A 25,373-nucleotide genomic window follows, 5' to 3' on the forward strand; every position below is an offset into this window, starting at 1 on the left:
TCATCTGCTTTTGTGTGTGTGTGTTTGATTTCTTTTTCTTTTTTCTTTTTTTTTTGTACATGTGTGCGTGTCATCAGACCAGACAGTGCATGATGCTATCAGCAGCAGAGGATATGAGGACTACTATTTATAACTCCCCTCTATCTCAACTTAGACACACTGTCCTGCCCCGCGGGGCAGGTGCTTGTTTGTGTGTGTGTGTGTGTGTGCGTCATTGCGGTCGTGTGCGTGCGCCTGTTTGTGTATGCATGCAACAGAGTGGGAAATTTGAGAGTGGGAGACTGTGAACGTGATAGACAGAGCATGAGGGGAAGAGCAGACTGCTCGTTTACGTACGTGCGCGCGTGTGTGTTTGTATGTGCGGGCGCCACTTGCTGAAGGTGTGAGTGGAAAGAAGAGACATGTCACACTTGACAAGGGTGAAATGAGAGGATATGATTGGCTGTTTTCTGATGTCATGGACTGCGAGCCGTCCCAATTAGAAACAATCATACGCCGCTTAGTCACTCCATCAGTCTCTTCTCTGCTCTGCTCATCTCTCATTTCTCTTTTCCTCCCTCTTTGTCTCTAATTTCATGTCTTTATGCAACTTTCTCTGCCCGCCACTCTCAAATAAATTTGCTTTCTCTTTGTTTTTTTTGTTGTTAATTCTTTATCATGGCCTTCCTTTTTACTCAGCGTTTCTTTTAGGTTCTATCTCTTATTTTGTTAACAATATCTCTTCTTCCTTTCTGCGATACTGCCTCCCTCTGTCTCACTCATATTCATTATAAAAACCTTGAAGATAAAATTAATGTAATGAGCAATAATAAAACATACAAAACCAGGCTATGAAATACAACAAAGAAGCACACACACAACGATGGGGACTGTGATTCCATTTTCTCTGTTTTTGTTTCTCCTGGAAAAAGATATTTAAGTAGAGAGACATCCAATGACAGAAACAGGATTGAAGCTGCGGTTGTTTTCTCTCTCTCTCAGCAGCAGAGCGAGAATAAAGACAGAGAGGTGAGGATTTATTCACTTCTTTGTTGTAACCTTAAGAGTCTGCTTCACTCAAGTGTTCAATAGAGTTGCCTCTGGTCTCAGAATTATAGGTAAGGCCGACCTAAACTGCCCATTTTCCAGACAGAATATTGAAGCCTGGCTCGCCATTTTCTCGTGGCAAGCAGCGTTTTCTGATGGTGTAAAAATGAGAATATTCAGCCCAACCTAAAGCGAATCTCCTCAGTCCCATTGGGTTCTGTCGGATTCGTGACGCGATGAGATCCTGTTGAAAATAAAGAGGCACTATTTGGCCCGCGCAAATGAGCGCAGGCACGTGCCCAGTCTCATTTGAGACCAGAGCGGAGCAATTATTTTGGTAAAAGGATGATTTCCGTTGTGTGGTAGAATTTGGCTTCCTCTCCCAGGGTTCTTGGAGCGTGAATCATTTCAGACAGGCGCAGGCAGGCATTCAAACACACACACACACGCACGCACACACTCACACAGACATGTGAAACGTTGCCAAAATAATATTGAAACAGAATTCTTTAGAGATTAAGCATACCAGCGTTAGCTTTTGCTAAATTAATTTTGCATAAATGCTGCCTTTGGCATCAATGTATTGTCTCTGTCCAAAAACGCTGTGTGTCTTGAAATTTGGTGATTTTTTTTTTTGGTAAACTAAAAGATTAAATGCCCCTATATGGGTTGACAGAAATCCTCTATGTCTTAAACCAGTAACCCTCCTGTAAACATTTTAGATTATGCGAAAATGCAAAGTCAAACAAACGTTTGCCTGGAATAAACAGAGGAAAAGCTGCATCTATGAGCAGTGTTTAGCACACTGGTTAAACAGACAGCACAAGAAAAACCTTTATTATTCAAATCAAAGGAACCCTTGAAGCCACATGTGAGCCAGCTGTTTTGTCGCCAGGTGCCAGGTGTAGATGTCAGTGTTGAAATATTTCAACTGTACATTCAACTGTACTGTTCATTTTTACCTGAAGAGGTTCACAAACTGTCTAGTTTACTTGATTGTCTGGAGGCCATAAAAATCTGGATGTTGGACAACTTCCTCCAACTTAATAATGAAAAGACAGAAACTCTAATTGTTGCCCCAGACATTGTAATCTCAAATGTGAAGTCTTGTATCGGGTCTTTAACCAATTGTGTCCAACGCAAACTTTGTAATTTAGGTGTCATATTCGACCAAGCCCTATCATTTGATAATCACGTCAGCCTACTCACCCGTCCTTGTTTCTCACAACTTAGGAACCTTGCCAAATTAAGGTCAGTTGTGTCCAAAGCTGAATTGGAAATGATCATTCATACTTTTATTAGCTCTCGCTTAGACTATGCCAATGCTCTTTTTACCTGTTTGAATAAATCCTCTCTGGCCCGTCTCCAAACTATCCAAAATGCTGCTGCTCAGCTTTTAACCCGTAGCAATAAGAGGGCTCATATCACTCCAATCCTGTCCTCCTTGCACTGGCTTCCAGTAGAATTCCGAATCAACTTTAAAGTATTGCTCCTGACTTTTAAAGCCCTACATGGTCTAGCCCCTGCATACATCACAGACCTCCTTCAACCTTACACTCCTTGTCGCACTCTAAAATCCTCGGATCAGCTCCTACTGTCAGTTCCACGTACTCGTTTTGTCACTCGTGGAGACCGAGCATTTCAAGCGGTTGCTCCCAAACTTTGGAATGCCCTCCCCTTTTCGTTGCGATCTGCAGCGTCATGTGACACTTTTAAAAAACAACTGAAAACACTGCTCTTTAGCCGGGCCTTTGGTTAACTAACTCCTTTTACCCCATCAATCTCTTACTATTTTTCTTTTATCTAATGTTTTATTTACATTTTGCACTTTGCAGACACCTTGTCTTTTGCCTTGCTTTGTTTTTAATGCTTTGTTTTGTGCTTTGTTTTTAATGTTGTGTTATATTGTTGTACTTGCTTTGTCTACTGGAAAGCACTTTGTGATCTAGTATCTGTGAAAGGTGCTATATAAATAAACTTTACTTACTTACTTACTTACTATTTGAGGGCAAAAAACCAACACTTTAAAAACAATATTTCATACACAGTTTCGTACGAAGTCACACATAAATCTGCCTCCTTATTCTGCTCCATGCATCCCATAACCGGCCCTGTGCTGCTCTCAGTCCTCTGCATATCACTGCAAAGTGTGGGAGTATCGGCCGCTGCTCTGATGAAGACAGGAAGTGACACGTCTTATAGCATGACCTCCCTCCTGTTCCACCATGCTCAAGCATTGCTTCAGTTTCTACCCCATTAGAACACACTCACGCATACACACACATGCACACACAGCGGGCTGCGCAGAGAGCCTCTGAAGAGCACTTGAGTCTGAGTATCGAGTGAGCCGGCCTCACATACAGATACAATACCATTAAAGAGCACTCAAGAGTCTTGATATAGGGGGGAAGAGACACACACAGCCACACTCACACAAATAATGCAAACAGCGAGCACCCACATCATTCAGAGGCTATCAACACAGTGGAAAATGAAATGCTAGGTCATGCATATAGCGATGGAATTACATATAGCGCACTGATATGGTAACAAATACAATCCACTACACGCAGTCCCTGCTTTCTACTTGTGCCCATTTTCATCCCCCCAATGCCCTCTTCACTTAGTTTGGTTAGACCTACTCTTAGAAGTGAAACTCTCTGTGCAAGAAAATTGCACTATACACATGCCAACACCACTCCACCCCATCCAAATTATTTTTACTCAAATACATTTTGAAAGTGTTCACATTATTAAAATATTCATTAAGAACTACACAAACAACTCAATCAAATACACCCAATGTCATAGGCCAATCACACATCCCATTAAACGGAAAAATGCTTGCGATGATTGGCTTTGATCAAATCCATACAAATAGCCTTTTTTTTCTAGATCTGGGTACATAAATGATTGAATGCAGACACTGTTTGACTGAAGGAGTTTCAGTTTACGTGACACTGGGTTATTTCGGTCGATACCTTAAAGCAACACTTACCTTTCTGGAAATTTTACGCTTGTCTTTGTTTAGGTTAAAATGCTATTAATGAGCTGATGGCACACTAAAATGTAAGTGAATTCCACCAGAGATAAAAACTCGTAATTGTACCATTCTCAAATGGTTCTAAAAAAACTCCGACCAGTGCAATGATTGGTCGAGCGTCTTGTCTGTCTTCCCCACATGGAGGCCCCCAAATGACATAACTGCTCGCGTAACACCCCCCCCCAATGTAACATAGGCTATAACGTTATGACAACACAGCATCCAGTTGCTAATGGCTAACATTAGCCTACTGTAGCGTAGCCTCTGAAACATTAACGTTATCTTCACGTTTCCACTTACTAGTAACGTTAACGCTACTATCTAACGTTAGCACTGTAACCTTATTCTAAAACTCATCAGTCATCACTGACTCCGGCTGAGTTTTAAAACTCTGGGGTTGCCTTTGACTTTCTTGGTTGTAACGTTACACTCGCTCTCCTCTTCCGTGTATCTAATGTTACCTTGCCAACGCCTACGTCTATCATAGACGTAATGGAGGAGGGGGGAGTAGGCCTTTGGAGGGAGGCGGGAGTTGTGGATGTTCAGATTTTTTCTAAGTGATGTGTGAAATGCAAGAAAGGTAAGAGTAGCTTTAACAGTTTAGAGTGTCGATACCCAGCCCTAGTATATAGTTTACCAGCAGACCAGTACACTACTGGTATGTAAAGAAAAAAAAGAAAAAGTATTAAAAGATTATAATCTAATAGGAATAATTAAGTTGGAAAGTTTCATATAAGCATACCTACCGTGGCCCTGAGAGCTTGCAATTTACAAACATGCATATATATACACAACACAAGCAACTGAAGACAAATCTTCACCGATTTGCATACCATTTAGAAACATTTTCACTAATTTGACAGTACATGTAGGCATCAGTTTAAAAGCATATGTGCAGCATAGGCTTGGGCGGTATCACTGTATTACATTATACCAGGGTATGTAAAATACAGATGCTCCTCTTTCTATTGTATGTAGTGCACATCATGCACCACCAGAGGTCAGTCTTTACTGGTGGAACAGGCAGCTGAGCTGATAGACTGCAGGTGGTGGGGATAACATTACAGGACTGTAAACTGCCGGCCAGCAGTGGCAGAGTGTCAGTAGATAAAAGCAGCGTATTTTCTAACCTGAGGGTTTATTCTGACCAAACCAGAATTAGTTATTGTTGGAAAAGCAGACGACGGTTTTGTTGAGTTTTATTTTGTTTTTGTTCTTTTTTTTTTTTTTTTTTAAAGAATGAAGCAAGTTTTATTATGAGCTAAAAAAGCAATTAAGCTAATGTAAGTCTTAGTTTGGTGAAAGAGAGAAACTTGAATTCAGAATATCTCCATTGTATGTCTCTCTTTAATATGGAAAATATGTGTAGGAATATGTCCTTTGTTGGTGTTTTGTGAGTTTATATTGCTCCCACAAAAATACACATTTGAAAAACCTTTAAAGTCAACTATCCATTAAGCAGCCTTCGCATGATAAGAACATCGCGCTTCGCTCACCACCAGGTGCGGCGCAGTGGCGTGGTCAAAGTTCAAATGATTTAAACTCTGAGCGCAGCGCTCGGGCGGAAAATCCGAGCAGTGTGCGACGCCAAGGGTAGCGGTGCCGCTTTGTCAGGCGTTGCCGTCCTCTCCATAGACAAACAATGGGACAGCCAGCGCAAAGTGGTTTTACAGCTGATCATGTGTAGAGGTCTTTAGTGGTGTTGGAAGTCTGATCATTCGGTTCAGATACTATTGCAGATATCTGCACTTGCCTTTTTTGCTCATTATTATAATATTGTCTGAATCATGCAATAGCCAACTTTAATAACGTTGTAAGTGACAAACCATGGCAACCAGAAACGTATCCCAGCCGTGTGCATCGCTTTTTAGTGTTTCCTGGAAACAGTTTTCATCATGTTGTGAGCCTCATGCAAATAGGTGAAGATATTTCTTTATATGCCTTTTGTTGTGTCTATTGGCTTGTGTTTTCTTAATATGCAGTGTATTGAGCTCTCAGGGCTGCCATACATTAGGTCTCTTCATAGGCAAAAGGCCTCTTCAAGATGTGTTTTCAACTCTTGCAGCATATAGGATTGAGACTCATGCTAGGCGGCATTACACTACACAGTATTATAGCTCCTAGCATTACAGTTGCTGCTTCATCACACACACCAACTCGGCAACTCTCGTTTTTTTTCAAGTTTAGTCACACTGTGGATGAAGTCCTGTAGCTGCAGCTGCAGGCAGTGTGTACATATAGTGCACTCATTTCTGTGCAACATCGTATGTGAGTGTGTGTGTGTGTGTGTGTGTGTGGGATGCATTTCTTCATTTTAAGAGCAGGTGTGATCTTGCAAAGTGACACTGGGCAGAATGTCTTTTTCCTCATTTCTCTCACATCTTTCTCTCCAACCTTTTGTTCTGTGTTTCTTAGCCCTTGTCCTTTTGTTTGAGCTGTCAGGTAGCAGCTTTACACACACACGCACACACACGCACACATAGAAGATGTGCACACACACAACCTGCAAGTCTATCATAATTAGAGTGCCAAAGACAAGTGGTGTCAAGATAAGCCATGTGTGAACTCTCTGACATTTCAAGGTAACAGAAATCCACACAGACACAGACACACACACACACACACACACACACACACACACACACACACACACACAACAAATCATGCATCAAACAATCAAAGACGAGGTAATGCTTCGTCAGTCCACACATTTTGTGATGCCACATTCTTTATTTCTTCCTCACTGTTCATCACTATTTATTTTGACTCATTTCACCTCATTTAATAGCCTGCACCGTAATGACTCATTTGAACCTCCAACATAAATGAATAGAGTTAATTTGTCCACCTGTAATAGTGCTTGTCTGCTCTGTCCAAGCCCATGTCTCAGTTTGGCTGAATTAAGTTGCAAATGATTCTGAGTCAGGTTTAATGGAGTGGATACGAGTGACTCAGAGTGAATGTAACCCTCGTTCCCCCAGAACCAGGCCCACAGAGTTCTGCAGCCCGCCTGTACCGCACCAATCCAATTTGAGCTTAATTGAATTGTTCTGAGCCCCTCATCCATATATTTCCTCCATGAGACGCTTATTACTCTCGATCCGTGTGTGTGTGTGTGTGTGTGTGTGTGTGTGAGTGTGAGAGACTGTCTGTGTACTGCCAAATTTTAAATGCTCTGTTGATTGATATTTCTGAGATGCACTTTGAATAGCTGTTGTACTAATAAGGGAAGTATGACAAAAATCCAAATGAATCCCAAACTAAATTTCTTCTTCCCCTCCCTTCATCCTCCTTTCCTTATTCCCTTTATCCTCCCCCCCGTTCTCCTCTCTCAGGATGTGAAGTCAACATTCTTCCAGTTCGGTGCCTCCATCCAGCAGGAGGCTCTGCTGATGCTGAACATCATGGAGGAGTACGACTGGCACATCTTCTCCATTGTCACGTCAAAGTTCCCCGGCTACCAGGAGTTCATCAACATCCTAAAAACTACCGTGGACAACAGGTAGCATCAACTAGACACCTGTGTTATACTCTTCTCCACTGTTTTACTTTATCTTAGACTGAATATCTGATTACTTTTAAACTAGGGAGTGCATCTATGTTCCCAAGTTGCTATTTTTCCAGGTTCCTAATTTCCCAAAGTCCTATGTTCCCAGGATCCTAAGTTTCCAAGCTTCTATGTTCCCAAGGTCCTATGTTTCAAAGTTCCTATGTTCACAAAGTCCCATGCTGTCAGGAGCTTGGAAACTTAGGATTCTATGTTTCCAGGATGCTAAGTGGCCAAGGTCCTATGTTCCTAGGATCCTAAGTTCCCATGGTCCTATGTTCCCAAGGTCCTATGCTCGCAAGGTCCCATGTTTTCAGGATCTTAAGTTCCCAAGATCCTATGTTTCCAGGATCCTACGTTTCCAAGGTCTGAAGTTACAAAGTTGCTCTTTTTCTAGGATGCTAAGTTGCCAAGGTCCTATGTTCCCAGGATCCTAAATTACCAAGACACTATGTTCCAAGGATCCTAAGTTTCCAAGTTTCCTCGTTGCCAAGGTCCTATTTTCATAAGGTTCTATATTTTTCAGGATCATAAGTTTCCAAGGTTCTCTGTTCCCAGGATCCTAAGTTACCAAGACCCTATGTTCCCAGGATCCTAAGTGTCCAAGTTTCTGTGTTCCCAAGGTCCTATGTTCCCTGGATCCCAAGTTTCCAAGGTCCCATGTTCCTAAGTTCCTCTTTTTCTAGGATGCTAAGTTGCCAAGTTCCTATGTTCCTAGGATACTAAGTTCCCATGGTCCTATGTTCCCAAGTTCCTATGTTCACAAGGTCCCATGCTTTCAGGATCCTAAGTTTCCAAGTTTCTGTGTTCCCAAGGACTTATGTTTCCAAGGTCCTATGCTCGCAAGGTCCCATGTTTTCAGGATCATAAGTTCCCAAGATCCTATGTTCCCAGGATCCTACGTTTCCAAGGTCCCATGTTCCAAAGTTCGTCTTTTTCTAGGATGCTAAGTTGCCAAGGTCCTATGTTCCAAAGTTCGTCTTTTTCTAGGATACTAAGCTCCCATGGTCCTATGTTCACAAGGTCCCATGCTTTCAGGATCCTAAGTTTCCAAGTTTCTGTGTTCCCAAGGACCTATGCTCGCAAGGTCCCATGTTTTCAGGATCATAAGTTCCCAAGATCCTATGTTCCCAGGATCCTATGTTTCCAAGGTCCCATGTTCCAAAGTTCGTCTTTTTCTAGGATGCTAAGTTGCCAAGGCCCTATGTTTCCAGGATCCTAAGTTTCCAAGCTTCCTTGTTTCCAAGGTCCTATTTTCATAAGGTTCTATATTTTTCAGGATACTAAGTTTCCAAGGTTCTCTGTTCCCAGGATCCTAAGTTACCAAGGCCCTATGTTCCCAGGATCCCAAGTTTCCAAGGTCCCATGTTCCCAGGATCCTAAATTCCCAATGCCCTGTGTTCCCATGATCCTAAGTTTCTTTCTTTGTGTCCAAGGTCCTATTTTCATATTTTTCAGAATACTAAGTTGCCAAGGTTCTTTGTTCCGAGGATCCGACGTTCGACGTTTCTACATTCCCAGGTTCCTGCGTTGCCAGGATCCTATGTTCCCAAATTCAGTATTCTGTTTACGCATTAAAACTCCTATTTCAAGTTAAGATATTTTATAAATTACCTAACATGGCCTTAAACTTCTTTCCTATTCTTTAAACTGTTTGGAAATAGCAATCGTCGACCACTTTTGATTGAAAATTGTTTATCTCCTTTTTCATTTTTTGTTTTCCTTCCTCTTTTTTATTTGAATAATCAATCAGTCCTAACCCTAACCCATGTCATATTAAGTGAATACAGAGCTGGGGAACAACTTTTAAAGGTTCCCATTATGTATTACTTAGAACTGGGGAACATAGGACCCTGGGAACAAAGGAATTACCCCTTAAAGGGAACCAACAAGATGGCTCAGCAGCAAAATGATGTAACTCAAGAACTAATTAAATCTCATCAGTTCTGTACTTTACCAGTCATGGTGTGAGTGCATTTGCTGATAGAGTTGCATTGCTAGCTGTGACAACCATGTGGCAGACTTCCCTTTTATTTGGAGAATCAACTTCATAGTGGCAGTTGAGAAAATCAGGAAATCGAAGTCACCTGGGAACCATGAATCTCTTTCGAAAGTTTCCTGCCTTTCCACCGAGTAGATGTGGAGATATTTTAGTGGATTAGTAAAAAACTTTACTCTGCCAATGGCACAAGCATAGCCGCCTTATTATTACTTTAGGTGCGGGGCTGTGCTTGTTTTGGAGTACTTCCCTCCTTCAACAGTACGCCACAGCAACATTAATTCAGATACCCCGTCAATAGACAACGACAAATAGTAAATGAAGTGCCCTCCTAATTCGTAAACAGAATATGAAACTCATCAATATAAGACAACACATTAACAAAAAGTAAAGACTAAGCCAGGTTATCAGCCAGGTAGGCCTGTGTGCGCAGCAGCAACATGGAGAAATCAGTCTTTTCAATGAAAAGCCTGCAGATGGCCAAGAAGTGCCACTTTGTCTCTTCCCTCTTCATCACCACACAGTCCTCCACCCTCCTCTAGTACAGCAGAGGGCTCTCTTACCGGCTCGTGGTCTCCTCCATCTGCCTGCTTTTACCTTGTCCTTAACATTTTTTTCGGCTCAGATTTAGTGAGGCACCTAGAGGCCCAGGGCCCAGGACTTGAGCCGTGGTAAGCCTGTGCATTAAGGTGCCATTAGGCGTAACATAAAAAGTCAGGGGATCACCAAAGTCATTAGAATTCATCCTCTGGGCAACACAGATCTCTATATGAAATTTTATGTCAATCCATGTAATTGTTCTTGAGATATTGTTAGTCCGGACCCAATTGCTGGACCGACCGACCAACCGACAGACATCGTCATCCCTGGAGTCCTGCCGCCAGCTGAAATGGCTAACAATCATATGAGGAAAGGGCCGTTATACTCTTGGGTTTATGTTGCAGGGTTATTACACAAGACTGTAAAGACCTCGCTAAACTTGCTGAACCCTGCAAGAATAACACATTACCTTGCAATGTAGATAAACAACTTCCAAATGATATTATATTAAACAAATAAAGCCTTAATGGAGGAGCTGTGAAGTACATGAGCAATGGGCCCTTCGACTCCCCCTCACCTAACCCTTTGCGTCATCGCTCCTGAAATCACCTTTCATTGCCAACAGTTTGCACTAAGAAAAACTGAAGATAACAAGCACTGTAGTTATGCTTCCTAAAGAGTTGATGCGCCTCTGGCCCGGGCATTTCTCCAAGCCCATTTCCCCATTTCGGGTGTAATCTTCTCCATTATCACTGCAAATTTCCCCAGAGAATGGGAAAAGTTTACTTTCCAGAAGAGTTACTGCACACAGTGTTCTGGCCTTGTGTTTTTCATCTGCTCCACTCATACAGTATGTACTTCAAAGGCAGCTAGCACTAAAAGGATTTCATCAGCATTCTTAAAATTAATGTAGATGACAGGTAGGTTTACTACACATGCAGTTTGGCTGTTTGCCGCCCCTTTAGGTCATTTTGACTGATGCTGTAGCTCTCCGCAGAGAGAAAGAGAAAAAACTGCTGAAGAGAACAGCAAGCCATAATTTTTGGCAAAAAAATGTCAAATTAATGATCCATGTTCAGCAGTGTTGAGATGCTGGCAAAGGCCGGCGCTTGAACCTGTGATATATTAAAACCCAGCTGAGGAGGGTCTTTTTCATTAGCAGTTACTCTTTATGTCAAACCAAACAGTGATTCAAACACTCTCTGCCCGTGTCTGTATTTGGTAACACTGGTTACAATTGTTTAAATTACACGTAGAGTGGCAGCAGATGGTTAACTGGCTGATTGAATGAGATTATGAATTTGTCCCTCAAACAGGTGTTGCATTCAGGAAACTGGGAAGCATGAGCTACTGAAAATGTGTCACATTTTATCTAATCTGCCCAAATAGGAATCAGATCCTGTACACATTTTCCCATCAAGCAAATCCAAGCCTGTTGTTTATGCTTCTATTTCCAATCAATATCCACTCCTCCTAAATGCATTGACAATACTTTAGTGAAAGATAGCTCCACGGTGCTACAGATTTGTAATAAAGAAAAGTAACTTAACATCCCAGATGTCAATATCCGCACCACCTCCAGAAGTGATGTTCAACTCAATGTTGAAATAATAGTCATCATTTATGAAACGAGAAATAATAAGCCCAATTACCTGCAATTACCTGTTGTCGATTTCCTGTTTCAGCACTCAGCTGGTTCGCAGTGACTTAGTCATGGGCAGACAGTTTTAATACCAATGGACTTCCATCATTCACAACAGAGAATTGGAGCGGTCATCTCGGAGAGTCAAGGCTGACCCGGCCATAGAAACTGTAGGCACTTGCAGTAGCCTCGATGAAATACAGGCCCAGATATATGACATGAGATGAGGGAATATATTTTGTGGATGACAACGTACATCGGCTTTCTAGTGGAGATGAATGCCAGCAGGTAGGTGGTGTGTCCGTCAGTATAATCTGCAGATTTAAGAGACCAGTTTTTGGAGGGGAGTGGTTGTTCAGGCATTGGACACATTTTCACCTACCTGTATGGTCCGGATCGTCTCGAACACACAAACCAAGGTGATCGATCTGCATGTGACACCCACATCGGTATGATGGCTTGAAAACAAGAAATGCACTTCCTGAACACTGCAGTATCACATTCTCCTGTACTTGTTATTACCCCTTGAATGCATCTCTGTGTATCATTGTCTCTCTTTACTAGTTTTGTCATCTGGGACTTGTAGACCATTATCACTCTGAACAGCAAGAAGTGGTCAGCAAGTCCCAAATCACTCTCATGTTACACTACCTGTCTATTGTTGGATTCTTTCACAACGGTTAACCTCTTCCCTTTTTTCCCAGTTGTATGTCACACTCACTCTCCAGTGCGTGTTCGTGTGTGCGCGTCTGTGTTTGTCCCACGCTCTGCCAGCTCTGCCATTAAGGGCCTGTGCTCCTGCATTCTACCAGTTAATGATACATTATTTTCTTTAATTGCGAACACAACCACCATGTCCTCTGTTTCTGTTGCTCTTTAGCCTCGTGCACTGGGACCTGCTGGATATTCAAAGAACAACCAGTCCCACAGGATGGAGAAAAGATACTCTACAAATGCATTATCATTTTAAAAGCACTTGTTACTTTTAACTCTGGCTACAAAACTAGATTAAAAAAAACTGCTTTGAAATTCTAATGATATTTTTCCTTTTAACTCAAATGCCGAATAAATGTTCGCATTATGTGTGTCTGCAAACCACAGATACATGACATTTGTATGTTATTATGTAGTGGATACATTTAAACTTTGTGTTTCTTTATGTTACAGTGACCATTTGGTTAAAAAGCACTTGGTTATGGTTAGAAAAAGATCATGGTTTGGCTCAAAATACCGCTTTTGGCAGCACAATCCTGGCTTGAAAAGGGTGATGTCTAAGTAAAAACAACTACTTTTGGTGCACTATCCTGGCAGAAAACGCAGCAATAACTCAGTAAAAAAAACAACCGATTTTTGTGGAACTATCCCTGACGGAAACACAGCAATGGGTTGCCAAAGACACCCACCTTTGGTAATTATAAAGCCACTGGAAATGTAGCGATAAATTGCTTAAGAACAACCGTTTTTGTCGTTTGTTAGACTCAAATAGGGGTCTGCAGCTTGGCAGGTATCTTGCCTAGATGTCATGCCATCCATCATACCTTCCATCAACATCATTTTAGAAACTTGATAATGCAAATGTAACATATCCGTGGTTTGCAGAAATTCGCTTTCGTTTCTTTCACAGTTGCTTTGAGCATTACCCTCCATAGAGGATCTCTATTCAGCCAAATGGTCGGGCAGAAGTAATGAAATATTAATAAGCCTATTTTTTGTCCAGGAGGTGTGACCGAAGCTGCGTTCCATGTTGATGACAGCACTTTTTTTCTGATAACTGTTGTCCCCAATTAGCACGTTGACCACGGGCCCTTTCACATTAAGAGGCCAGTGTTTGTTCCCCTTGTCCTTTGCTTGTGTGGGCTGGAACCTGCTGAGCATCATTATACAGAACCAGCTTTAGCATTTGCATTCTCCATTTAGCCCTAATGTGTTTCCCCTGACAATAAGCACTTTACACCTATTAGCATTCACATCGCACTTAACAATGATATTAATTATGATGGATAATTACAACCGCCCTTGCCAGCACCTGAGCAAAGTTAATAGTCTATTAGTTAAATATTAACATTTCACTCCTGTCCTCGTTATCCTTGCTTTAGTTTTGTGGGCTGGGACCTGCAGAATATCATCATTCTGGACGCAGTGGAGGAAGACAGCCGCTCTCAGATCATGCTCAAGAAGGTCCAGTCCCCAGTGGTCCTGCTCTACTGCTCCAAGGACGAGGCGGTGTACATCCTGGAGGAGGCACGCTCCCTGGGCCTCACCGGATTCGGATACATCTGGATTGTGCCGTCGCTCACCACTGGGAACCCGGAAATAACGCCCGACGAGTTTCCACCGGGAATGATTTCGGTGTCATACGATGACTGGGACTACCCGTTGGAGGCGCGAGTTCGGGATGGTCTGGGGATCATAACGTCAGCAGCGGCAGCCATGTTGGAGGAGTATGGCGACATCCCTGAGGCCAAGACGTCCTGTTACGGCCAGATGGAGAAGACAACCAAGCTGCCTCCCAGTGCGCTACATAAGTAAGTAAAGAAGGAGTGTGTGGATGTGTTTCTTTGGCATTCATGCCCATAATCATTAGAAACACAGTGAGCTATGTGTCTTTTAAGAGGGGAGAAAAATAGAGACGGCGGAATTCCAAAAGATTTCATGAGGTTTGTATATTTTTATAGCGTACTATAAAGCGAGTGGCTGTGTTGATGCACACAGAAATCTCAGTGTGGATGTTTGTTTGAATGCATGGCTTCCTGCCACAGCCTTGTTTGTTTTCACCCCTAGTAATTAGAGGCTTCCTCCAAGTTTCCACCAAGTCTGCTTTTCGGATCGAGATTGAAGAAAGATGCAATTACTGGATAGAAAACAAGGGACTCAGAGTTAGAGCTCAGAGGAAGTGTAGGAGTCAGAAAGAGAAGGGGGAATGAAAGAGGTGAATGGGAGTTGAGGATGGAGTTTGTGATTTAGACAGCGAAGAAAGAGGGAAAGGGGAGAAACTGAGACTGGGGTAACAGCGGGAAGCCGCTACAAATGAGTGCTCTCCAAAATTGAAGAGCTCCTTGATGAGTCCTTCTGTTCCTCTTCTCATTTAGTCCTCCATCGCCCGTTCACTCTCTTCTGCTCTCCTTCTCATCATGCGCTCGCTCCCCGGCAGCCAGTGGGAGATGTTGCAGGTCCTGCCAGCTCTGTCTGGCTTTCCATCTGGCAGAGGAGGGAGAGACACACACAACCTGTGTTTACATCCCAGTGTTGTTGTTTTTTTTAAATAATGGAGTGTGAAATTAGGATTCTTAAATCCAAATGACAAAATGTAATTCCAAAATGTATTTCCAAAAACAAAAATCCCAAATGCCGTCTGTGTCTGCTGTGCAACAACGAGATGCTTAAATGAGAAAATGATTGTGAGGAGGAGCAAATTTAGCGACAGTCAAAAGCATAAGGATGTATTTGGTGTTTAACAGTCATCATTTTGGCACTGTAAATCACTATAATATTGGGAATTGATCCAGTGTGTGAGTCTCCATAGTAATCATGTCACCATCCATGAGTTTGCTTTTGTGTCAGATAAAGGCTTGAAATTAGGCTAAAATAATTAGAGTTAAAGATCAACAACTTGTCCTATATTAAACAGTTTTGAAAGACAAATTTCATGATTTGTTTATCTGGTGGTTGAAATTTTATTGCTCATCTCAAAAGTTTAGAAAATATTAAAAGTTTAGGGTGTGGGATTTATGGGTATCTACTGGCAGAAATAGTGTATAATATTTATAACTATGTAGAGCTGAAACCATTCCTCAAGTAACTTGATTATTAAAATTACGAATTGATGCAAATTACTTGCATCAAAACTTCATTTAATCCATATAACTATACACAGGCCACCATGTTACCCATGGATGAATATTACTGTGGCACACTGTGCTGGACACATGACATGGGGAAGACCCCTCATGTCGTCCATACACATCCATGCTCAAAATACAAAATGTAATTTGATGGCATGGACTGCAAAATGAAGAGAGAAAAAGGCGAGAAGTGAAAAGGCCAGAAAAGTGACAGAAAGTGTCCAAATTTTATTTTATTTTATTTTTTTCAGCTACAAAGAAATGAAAACTTTGTACAGTGTGTCTATTATAAAACCAGACTGGCTTACCACAGGAGCACAACGTTAATACCTCAGCATCCCAACAGAAAGCCTCCAGTCCACGGCACAGACCCAACAGAAGGTAACATTAACATTAGCATTAACTTTAGCCTCCCTCCGGGCTGCCGGCGCCTGCAACTCCCCGTTCATCTGCCGGCTAAAGTCTGCCTGATGACGCAGGACTCGATGAGCCCCGCTGGTGGATGAACGGGGAGCTCCGAATGGCACGGAGGGAAGCCAAACAGCATTGTTCTCGACAAACTGCCCACACTGCGGTGACACAAAGCTCAAAGTTTCCCTTTTAAGAAAGTAAATCAGTCTGGTCGATGGTAAGGCTCTCACAAACTTTTATTTTCTGTTTATTTTCTTGAGCAAAACTGAACAAACTTAGGGACATAACCACAGAAAACAAAAAGCTGCAGTCAATTTGTGAAACACACACACACAAACACACACACACACCTCCAGTACTCTCCTCACAGTGATGCATAAAATAGATAAAAAAATCAGGTGGTATAAGTAGCAATTGAGGCCTTATGTTGAGTTTTCTAAAAAGTACAGTACAGTACAGTACAGTTCGGTATGCTTTTTTCCCGTTTTCGTGTTATATGACAAACACTTTTAGTAATGAGTGGATCTTAAAGCATTTATAAATATTAATTTTGTCTGGATTATGTGAATTACATATATTCTAATCCTCATTCGAGGAAAAAAAATGTGTTGCGGAGTGTCGTTTCTGTGAGCTATGGCAACACTAAACCCCTGAGTTTGCCTCAGAAGGACTAAATTCACAAACCCGGATATGGGATATTTCGATGGGATGTTTTCAAATATACCATTGCGAGGGATTCACTGCAGCCTGTTTTATCTTCTTTATAGACAAGGTGCAGACTTCCCTCTGTGTCACTGGTAACGAGGAAATACAGTGAGTGCTGGACGGAGCAGTGAGTGACAACAACCCCACCCACATTTAAGAATACTGTTTCCAGTGGAAACACTAGGGTCTAGGTACCATGTCTGAAGGGTTTCTTTTGGTTCCAAAGGTACCATACCGAAAGTGTTTGGTGGAAACTGGGCTGTTGTTCTACAGCAGCCAAGAATGTAAAAGTCAAATACTGGCTCTAGATAGGGCCGTTCACGTTTTTGTGGCTGCCACTGTAGTTCTCCTACATGCTTGCCACACTGTGACGTTTCAGTTCTGCAATCTCAACCCTACATGCTGCTAATCCTACACACTAGACCTTTAACTTAAGGTTTGGATGACAATCATAGAGGGATGAGAGACTAAACAAAGAGGAAAAGAGAAGGAGAGAGGGAAAACAAATCGCAAAGAGATGAACAAGGAAACAGGTCCAAGTTTAGTAAATTGAATTTTTATATACATTATATTATATACATTATATACATTTCTATACATTTTTACTGGCCTGAAACATTGTCATGTAATTGGCCAATAAATCAACCACAAACTTTTTTGGCTTCTGTGGCTCATATCCTGCCAAATTCATATCAATATTCAGTAAACTTTGGATACATATTCATTTGGGTTCTGCAGAAACAAGTGGATGGTTCACTAGGTTAGTTAAAGGTCCATTATGTAGGATTTAGGGGGAGATGTTGGCAGATATGGAATATAATAGTCATAAATGTGTTTTTATTAGTTTATAATCACCCGTAATTAAAACTGTTTTGTTATAATGAGCTGTTTATTGCTACGTACAGACCAGGTCCTCTTCCAAGGACTCTGCCATGTTTCTACAGTAGCCCAGAACAGACAAACCACACACTGGCCCTTTGCATTTTGTCACCACCTCCATAGTTTTCCTACATGCTTGCAACACGGAAAAGGTTTCTGCTGGTTACAATCTGCAGCCTCACCACTAGATACCACTAAATCCAACACACTAGACCTTTAACTTTTATTAGTTTAGTAAATCAAGTCCAACATTTTCCTGCGAGTTCAGCTCACAGCAACTGTTTATACATTTTATCGGCCAGAAACGTTTTCAATTGGTCAGTAAATCAACCAGAAACTCATTTGGTTGATGTGGCTGACGTTACAACACAGGCTGTTTATTTGTCCAACTAATATCCAGCCAAACTTGCATCAGTACACTTTGGATCGTTTTTTATTTGGGTTCTGCAAAAATGAAACCAAGTGGATGGAGCACTGTGGGTAGTTAAGGGGGAGCTGGGAGATTACAGCGCTCACTGTAAAAACAGGGCTGGGCCAACACTGCCTGTTTAAAGGGCTTGAAATTTCACTAGTCACTGAGGTAACAGAGGAGTGACTGGCATCGATCGGCAACATTTATGAGCCCCCACTCATAAATTATGGTCATTTTGTGCAATGAGACAATAAAGTATGATTGATTACAGCTTTGATAACCCTCAATAGGACTTTAAATACCAATTCCGCACTAATATAGCTCCTTTTTTGTCACAGCTACGCTAAAGAGAATTACCGAATATCCAGAGCCAGCTGACTTTGTTCCCAGCATGCTCTGCTGCCTCAGGTTGTTACCCAGGTGATGAGTGGCCACAGATGGCTCTGTTGTGGGTGAGAGAGCTCAGCCAATAGGGCTTCAGGGCCAAGACACGAGAAACATGATTGGTCAAGGCTAGGTCGGGGCGACGGGCCAGTGTGGGTTGTTAGACCATCAACGGCTGTCAGGGGATATAGGAGGACATGGCCAGCACGCACACACACACACACACATTCTTGTACTTGCTGCTTAGTGAGGACCGAGTAAATCGACTGACAAAGTGAGGACCGGCCTTTCTGCTTTACCTATCAACATGAAAATAGCATTTCTGGACAGTAGGTGGCACCCTTACCCTATACACCCCTTCAGGTTTTGAGAAACACAAAGTTTTCAGAAAAAGTTTTTAACCAACAAAGTGAGGACTGGAAACTTAAAGTATTTCACTGGGAATATTAACTGAGATATGCTTACTACAGGTTTATTGAGGCCAAGTTTAGCATAATTGCATACTATGATACTCTCTTTTACACATTTTAACTTCATTTAGTGATAGTAAAGTTGCATACTGAATATGCAATAATGAAATGTTTAATTTTAGACTCTGCAATTCTGAATAGCCATTTTTATTATTCATAAATTTATTATGTAAGGAGGCAAATACAACAGAGGGTCTTTTTGATATTTGACTGCTGAATATTTATGAAAAGGAAAACTGAAGATTATTTGTCAAAGACAGAAACACAGCTAGTGTAAGCAAGCACATAACTGTTAATTTTATTGCAAAAAATTGCAATGAAAAACTCAACAAACTGTTGGTAAATTGATCAATAGAAACATGGTACTTATTACTGCCAACTCAATACAAAATTTGAACACTGGCAGCTTGTAGCCAGCAGACTGGATCTTAAAGAACATATCTGCATCAAATCTCTAAACACTAGAGAAACATGAGTCATAGACCCCCAGCATTTTCTCCACTTTAAGAATTTCGTTATAGACACAGTATTTAACATCCTTCCATGTTCTGGTGCTAAGCACTGGAGACTCTTTCTCGATGCAGAGCAGGCAGTCATTCTTTGCTGGTACTTTCCTGAGAGCAACAAACCGTGCCATCCTTCGCTGGACTGCAGTCCTCTCCTCAAAAGACCAGCGCTTGTTCGCACTTTTGGAACACCTAAAAATAAGAAAACAGGGTTAACTGTTGGGTAGGTTCACTATTTTAACCTCTTGACTCCACCCCATTTTGTAGCGAAAACACCTAAAATGACATACCCAAATTAAAATGACTGTGTAGCTTCTGAACCGCTCTGACTACATGCATGCATGAGGTCTTGCCAGAAAGAAAACTCCCTGAAGTTTCTTGTGAAAGTGTCAGAAACACTCTAGGTGATACAAAGACAGAGTAATGGGCCTCTGAAGTCAGTAAAAAGTTGAAGATTTTGCCTAAAATAAAATAAAAAATCATTTTCAGGATGAATAACTGTCTGTGGCTTCATCTGAGTGAACATTCATCAGTGAACATTTGTTTCAAGTTTGAAGAAAATTGCTCAAAGTATGACCATTCTACAGTGTTTTTCCATGAAAAGATCCAGGCAGAGCCCCAAATGACAAGTTGGTCATTCTGCTTCAAAACAGTACTGTCAGTGATCAAACAACACTCAGCCAGCTTCAAACATTGTACCTTATTGAAATCAGGTGTGATTATGATAGCTGATGTTGTTTATGACAGAAACACCATAAAATATCGCCAAATAAAGCCATATGAAACGTGAAAGTTATGATCCCACTTTCTAGACGGTGTATCTCAGCCAAAAATAGGGTTAGGAGTGAGACTCTTACCTTTTATAAAAGATCTAAGTCTCCACTTGCCGCTCCACATGAGATCGCGAGTAATCCTTTAACATTTTCTCTCGAAAAACGGCATGACATGACTTGTCACCACTCACTGCGATTTTTGGACTTCGTGTATTTAGGCTGCTCTGATGCAAAAACCATAAGGAATAAAAGAAAAATGATGCCGGATTCAGAAAGCAGAGAGCTTCCTGTTTCCGGTGACAACAAACATCACATGGTTTGATGACATAGTGCGCCTAGGAGATACCATTTAACAGAGGAGAGAGGGAGGCGAACGCGGTGTCTGAACGGAGTTAGAGAGGTTAAACTCAGTCTTTCTTAAAACGGTGTTTACAACATGGATATAAAGCCATTTGAAGTGAATTCAGTGTTTTCTGCCAAATGTTGATTCTGATGATGAAGAGTTATCATCTTGGATGAAGGGATTCTTGACCATGATTTGGCAACTCATAACCTCCAACTGCATTAAGCCCTGTTGACGAACTGCAGCCCTGAAGTAGCAGCAGTGGAGGTTGTTAAGTTTGATGGTGAATCAGTAATGATAAGTATCTATGCTTTAAATTAATATCAGTAATTACATTAAAATTATACTGTTTAAGTGCTTATTTGCTGAGCAAACAGCGGATAAAGACAGCAGGCTCCTATTAAAGAAAAAAAAATTAAACCTAATAGCTGAGCTAAGATAATAAGGTTCTGTAATCAATCCAAAATCGATCCTCTTTGAAATAAGTATGACAAATATTCATTATTCCTCCTCTGTGGGAGTGGATCAAGAGCAGAGTTGTTACTGCATATGGGTTATTGAGACATATGCGTTATTTAAAAGTTTAATAGGCCACAGCATGTCAACTGTTTTGTTTAATGCCAGGCTTTGTTTTATTTTGAAAATCCTCCCAGCTACAGCCTTAGCAACACCGACAGCTGTTGAGCTGTAGACTCTCAGGTAAGCGCTGATGCCCTCATGAAACATTTTAAGTTTAAGTTCAGGGGCTGAATAATATCAATATCATTTAAATATGAGATTGAGTATTGTTGTGGCTATGTCATTGAAGTCTGCAGTTGTGTTGCCTAAATCAAAATCAAAGAGCTACAGAATCTCAGCTGAGATTTCAACAAAGCTCATGGCAGATCCATACAGGGGATAAGTTATTATGTGAGTGGGAATCTCTTCTCTGCTTGTTAGAAGCTTTGTTTTCAAACCAGAGTAGGTACATGGCTAGACAAACAGCAAAATATAATCATGTAATTAAACCTTTTAATCATGAATTATAAAAGTCTCATCTCCTCATAAATTCATAATTTTATCAAATTTTGCATTTTTACCTGAAATGTATAATTTTCATGTCATAATTGTGACTTTTAATCTTTGTATTTAATGACATGATTAATATCCTAGTCGATCAAAACCTGATCCCAGTGACTTGAAATTTCATCTGAGAATGTACCTATCTTATAGAAATTCATCTTACCGTCATCATTGTGTTGTGTTTTATTTGCAGTCTTCTTAAGTCTCTTAACAGTTGGTCTTCTGGATGAGACGTTTTGCCTCTCTCCATCTGAGAAATATATATTAGCTCAGTGAAAGAGTTAAAGATTCAATTTCAGAGCACAGGTGTATATTGCCTGGACTCACCATCATCAGCAGCAGCAGCAGCAGCATCAACATGGTACTTTCGTTTAGCTGCAGTTTTCTTTACACTCTTCTGTCTTGTGGTGTTTGTGGGTTGCTTGTTTCCATCTGACAAAGGACACATCAAAACAGTTAAACTGTTGTCAGGTCTCAGATGCTACACATATAATCATGTTTTCTTTAAGCTTAAATCTTGTTTTGCATCTCAGATTTTGAGGTTGTGTTGGACTTTGCAACACCAGAACTTACCCTCATCATCATGTCTCTGTGCTTGCTTTGCTGAACACGAGAACTTGTGGGGGATGGATGTGGCAGAGCTCCATCTGTAAGACAGTGGATGTTAGTATAGAGATATCTTTTGACCACATGATTTGATCCATAGTGAGCTGGTTCCAAAAGTATCATAAATATAGATCATTTCTGAAATATGTTTGGGCCCAGACCATTCAGTGACCTGTAGACAATAAGTAAAACTTTAAATTTAATTGTATATCTGACTGGATGTCAGCATCAAAACCTGACAACTGATGTAATGTCCTCTTTTCTATCTAATGTTCACAACACCAGGACTTACCCTCATCACCATCACTCTCATCATCACCATCACTCCCATCATCATCATGATGTCTTTGTGCTTGCTTTGGCGCTGAACATGAGAACTTGTGGGGACGGATGTGGCAGAGCTCCATCTGTAAGACAGCTGATGTTAGTATAGAGAAATCTTTTGACCACATGATTTGATCCATAGTGAGCTGGTTCCAAAACAGTCATAAACATTGAGCATTTCTGAAAAATATTTAGGGCCCAGACCATTCAGTGACCTGTAGACAATAAGTCAAACTTTAAATTTAATTGTGCATCTGACTGGATGCCAACATCAAGACCTGACAACTGATGTAATGTCCTCTTTTCTATCTAATGTTCACAACACCAGGACTTACCCTCATCACCATCACTCTCATCATCACCATCACTCCCATCGTCATCATGTCTTTGTGCTTTCTTTCGGTGCAAAAGAACTTGTGGGGGACGAGAACTTGTGGGGGACGGATGTGGCAGAGCTCCATCTGTAAGACAGCTGATGTTAGTACAGACATATCTTTTGACCACATGATTTGATCCATAGTGAGCTGGTTCCAAAACAGTCATAAACATTGAGCATTTCTGAAATATATTTAGGGCCCAGACCATTCAATGACCCTTTCTATCTGGTGTTTACAACACAAAGGCCCAATCCCAATTCCTATCTTAACCCTCAATCTTAACCCACAGTCTCAAAAATCCGTGCTCCGTGAAGTGCTAGTGCTGTCCCAATTCTCAGAGTGTTGAATTGAGGGTCAAGAATAAGGGCTGTATGGCCCTCACTTTTAAGATTTTCCAGGACCACCCTTGCTGGTGAGATCTATCCCAGAATCCTTTGCGTATCATCCACTGAGCCCAGCCAAACCCGGCCGAGTACAGTCGATTCAGTCAATGCAAGATGGTGGTGACAAGCGTAAGGAAGCAGAGTTATTAATGTGAGTATTTTCCTTGTTAATAGTTGTTTTAAAATTATGATAACCATTGTATTATCTTAGTTTAATGTCATTTTATGGTCTATAGACCTCTTTGTAGCGTATCACACATATTTTTGCTCGCGGGTGATGGCTTGCCTGCCCCGGTTCTCTGATAACCGAGTATACTGTCATTCAGTTACAAAAAGTCATTTTCTCAGTGATAATGTAGTTGTTAAGTTGTTTTAATATACGTGAAATGTTTGCATCGACATTTTTGTAAGATGACAGGGCGGTGTCATCTCCTGTAGCCGTAGAGTCTGCAGCTGGTAGCGTTACAGCTGCAGGTTAACGTTAGTCAAGCGTATTATCTGGTGACTTTCCGCTGAATAAGTTACGTCGGTTGTTGTGGTACAGCTTATTTGGTTAAATATCAACTTAAAACCCAAAGAGTGAAATGTTAACGTGGATGAAATTCACCATATAACACTTGTGTGACTGTGTAAACAGCCTCACCAGTTCTGCTGGATGTTAACCATTCATTGTGATAATACTTGCAATACTGCAGGAAACTAAACTAATAACTTAACGAATACCTGACAGGTAGCCCAAAAAAAAAATATAAAAGAAAAGAAAGTAATGCTGTTATCTCTGTTCCATTTCAGGGCCACAAGACAAAACACAAGCCCTCATTCATTTCAGGGCCACCAATGAAGACAAGTTTACAAAAAGCAAGCAGGCTCCAAAAAAACTATGGGAGTGAGTAATTTGTAACTTGTGAACTGTTCATATTCATAACATAATTCTCAGTCACAATGGCAACTGTTCCCCTAGTGATCAAGCATTCTGTTTCAATATGAAATCAGCACAGCTGCAGACGGCATTGTCGAAGATTGTTTGGTAACTGTACATTTGTTTTGGAGCTGCGCCTAGTATATTCGTTGCAACATGTATGTTCTATTTTCACTACTGTACAAAGATGTGCCGTTTGGATTTTATGATGTCAGCATTTCAAACAAACACAATTCCATATCATTAATCTATTTATTATCTTAGTGAAATTCCATACTCATAAGAGAAAATTTTGTAACAGAAAAAACTTGTGCAATTTTTATGAATGAAATGCAGCAATACTTAGAAACCGTTCAGCACTCCACAAACTCCAAAGCTATAAAGACTCTGGAAAATATGTAAACAATTTAATTGTTTGAGCTACTGAACTTTTATTTATTTAATTTGTTTATTTTATATCTCTTTCTTTTTCTTAACCCTGGCATATTTGTTCTGTTCATGTCTGTCACTGCTTGTTTTGTACAAGAATTGAAATAAAGTGTTGGAGAAAAAAAAACTTGTTGCGTCTTTTTGTCAACAACTACTGATTAATGATACTGATAATTCACAGAGTGGACGGAGTTTTGGCATATTGCTGCCCCTGATAGTCTTAAGACGTATTTGCCTTTGAGGGGTGTCCCATTTTAAAGTCACAAGATAGCCCTTAACACTTGGTTTTGAGGGCTGGTGAGATTGAGAGTTGAGCTTCAAAATTAAGATTGAGGGTTAAGATAGGAATTGGGATTGACTCAAGACTTACCCTCAGCACCATCATCATGTCTTCGTGTAGTCACAGCTTTCCTTCTTTCTTCTTTCCCATCTTTAGTCGAGGGTTCCTTTGAAGGTTCCACTTCCTCAGGGAGCACCTCAGGGTGAGTGGACGATGAGGACTGGTGATCTTTGCCAGATCCGGTGTGGCAGAATAAGTCCATCGCATTAGAGAATTCCACCTTGGTGGCCTTTAACAGCAGTGCAGAAAAACAGAAGGAAAAAAAATTATTCACTGATGAGCACAAACAGCAAAGACTCTGAATCTCCTGCAGGTAGCACACTGACTATGCTAACTATCACTTATCAGTGATAAAGTCAGAATCATTATGAACCACACAAATAAGGGTATGGATGAGATAAAAGTAAAATG

General features: G+C 41.0%; 1 protein-coding gene across 2 annotated transcripts in view; it reads left to right on the plus strand.

Annotated features, from left to right (window-relative positions):
• Positions 1–25,373, plus strand: part of grin2aa (glutamate receptor, ionotropic, N-methyl D-aspartate 2A, a) — a 248,795-nt gene that overhangs the window by 129,480 nt on the left and 93,942 nt on the right. For both annotated transcript variants that reach the window (XM_049561003.1, XM_049561004.1), the window contains exons 3-4: positions 7,405–7,571; positions 13,894–14,322. In XM_049561003.1, the coding sequence (XP_049416960.1) occupies positions 7,405–7,571; positions 13,894–14,322 (596 nt within the window). The remainder of the gene's footprint in view (positions 1–7,404; positions 7,572–13,893; positions 14,323–25,373) is intronic.

The sequence above is a fragment of the Epinephelus fuscoguttatus genome, linkage group LG19 (genome assembly GCF_011397635.1).
Source record: "Epinephelus fuscoguttatus linkage group LG19, E.fuscoguttatus.final_Chr_v1".
In the NCBI taxonomy this organism is placed as follows: Eukaryota; Metazoa; Chordata; class Actinopteri; order Perciformes; family Serranidae; genus Epinephelus; species Epinephelus fuscoguttatus.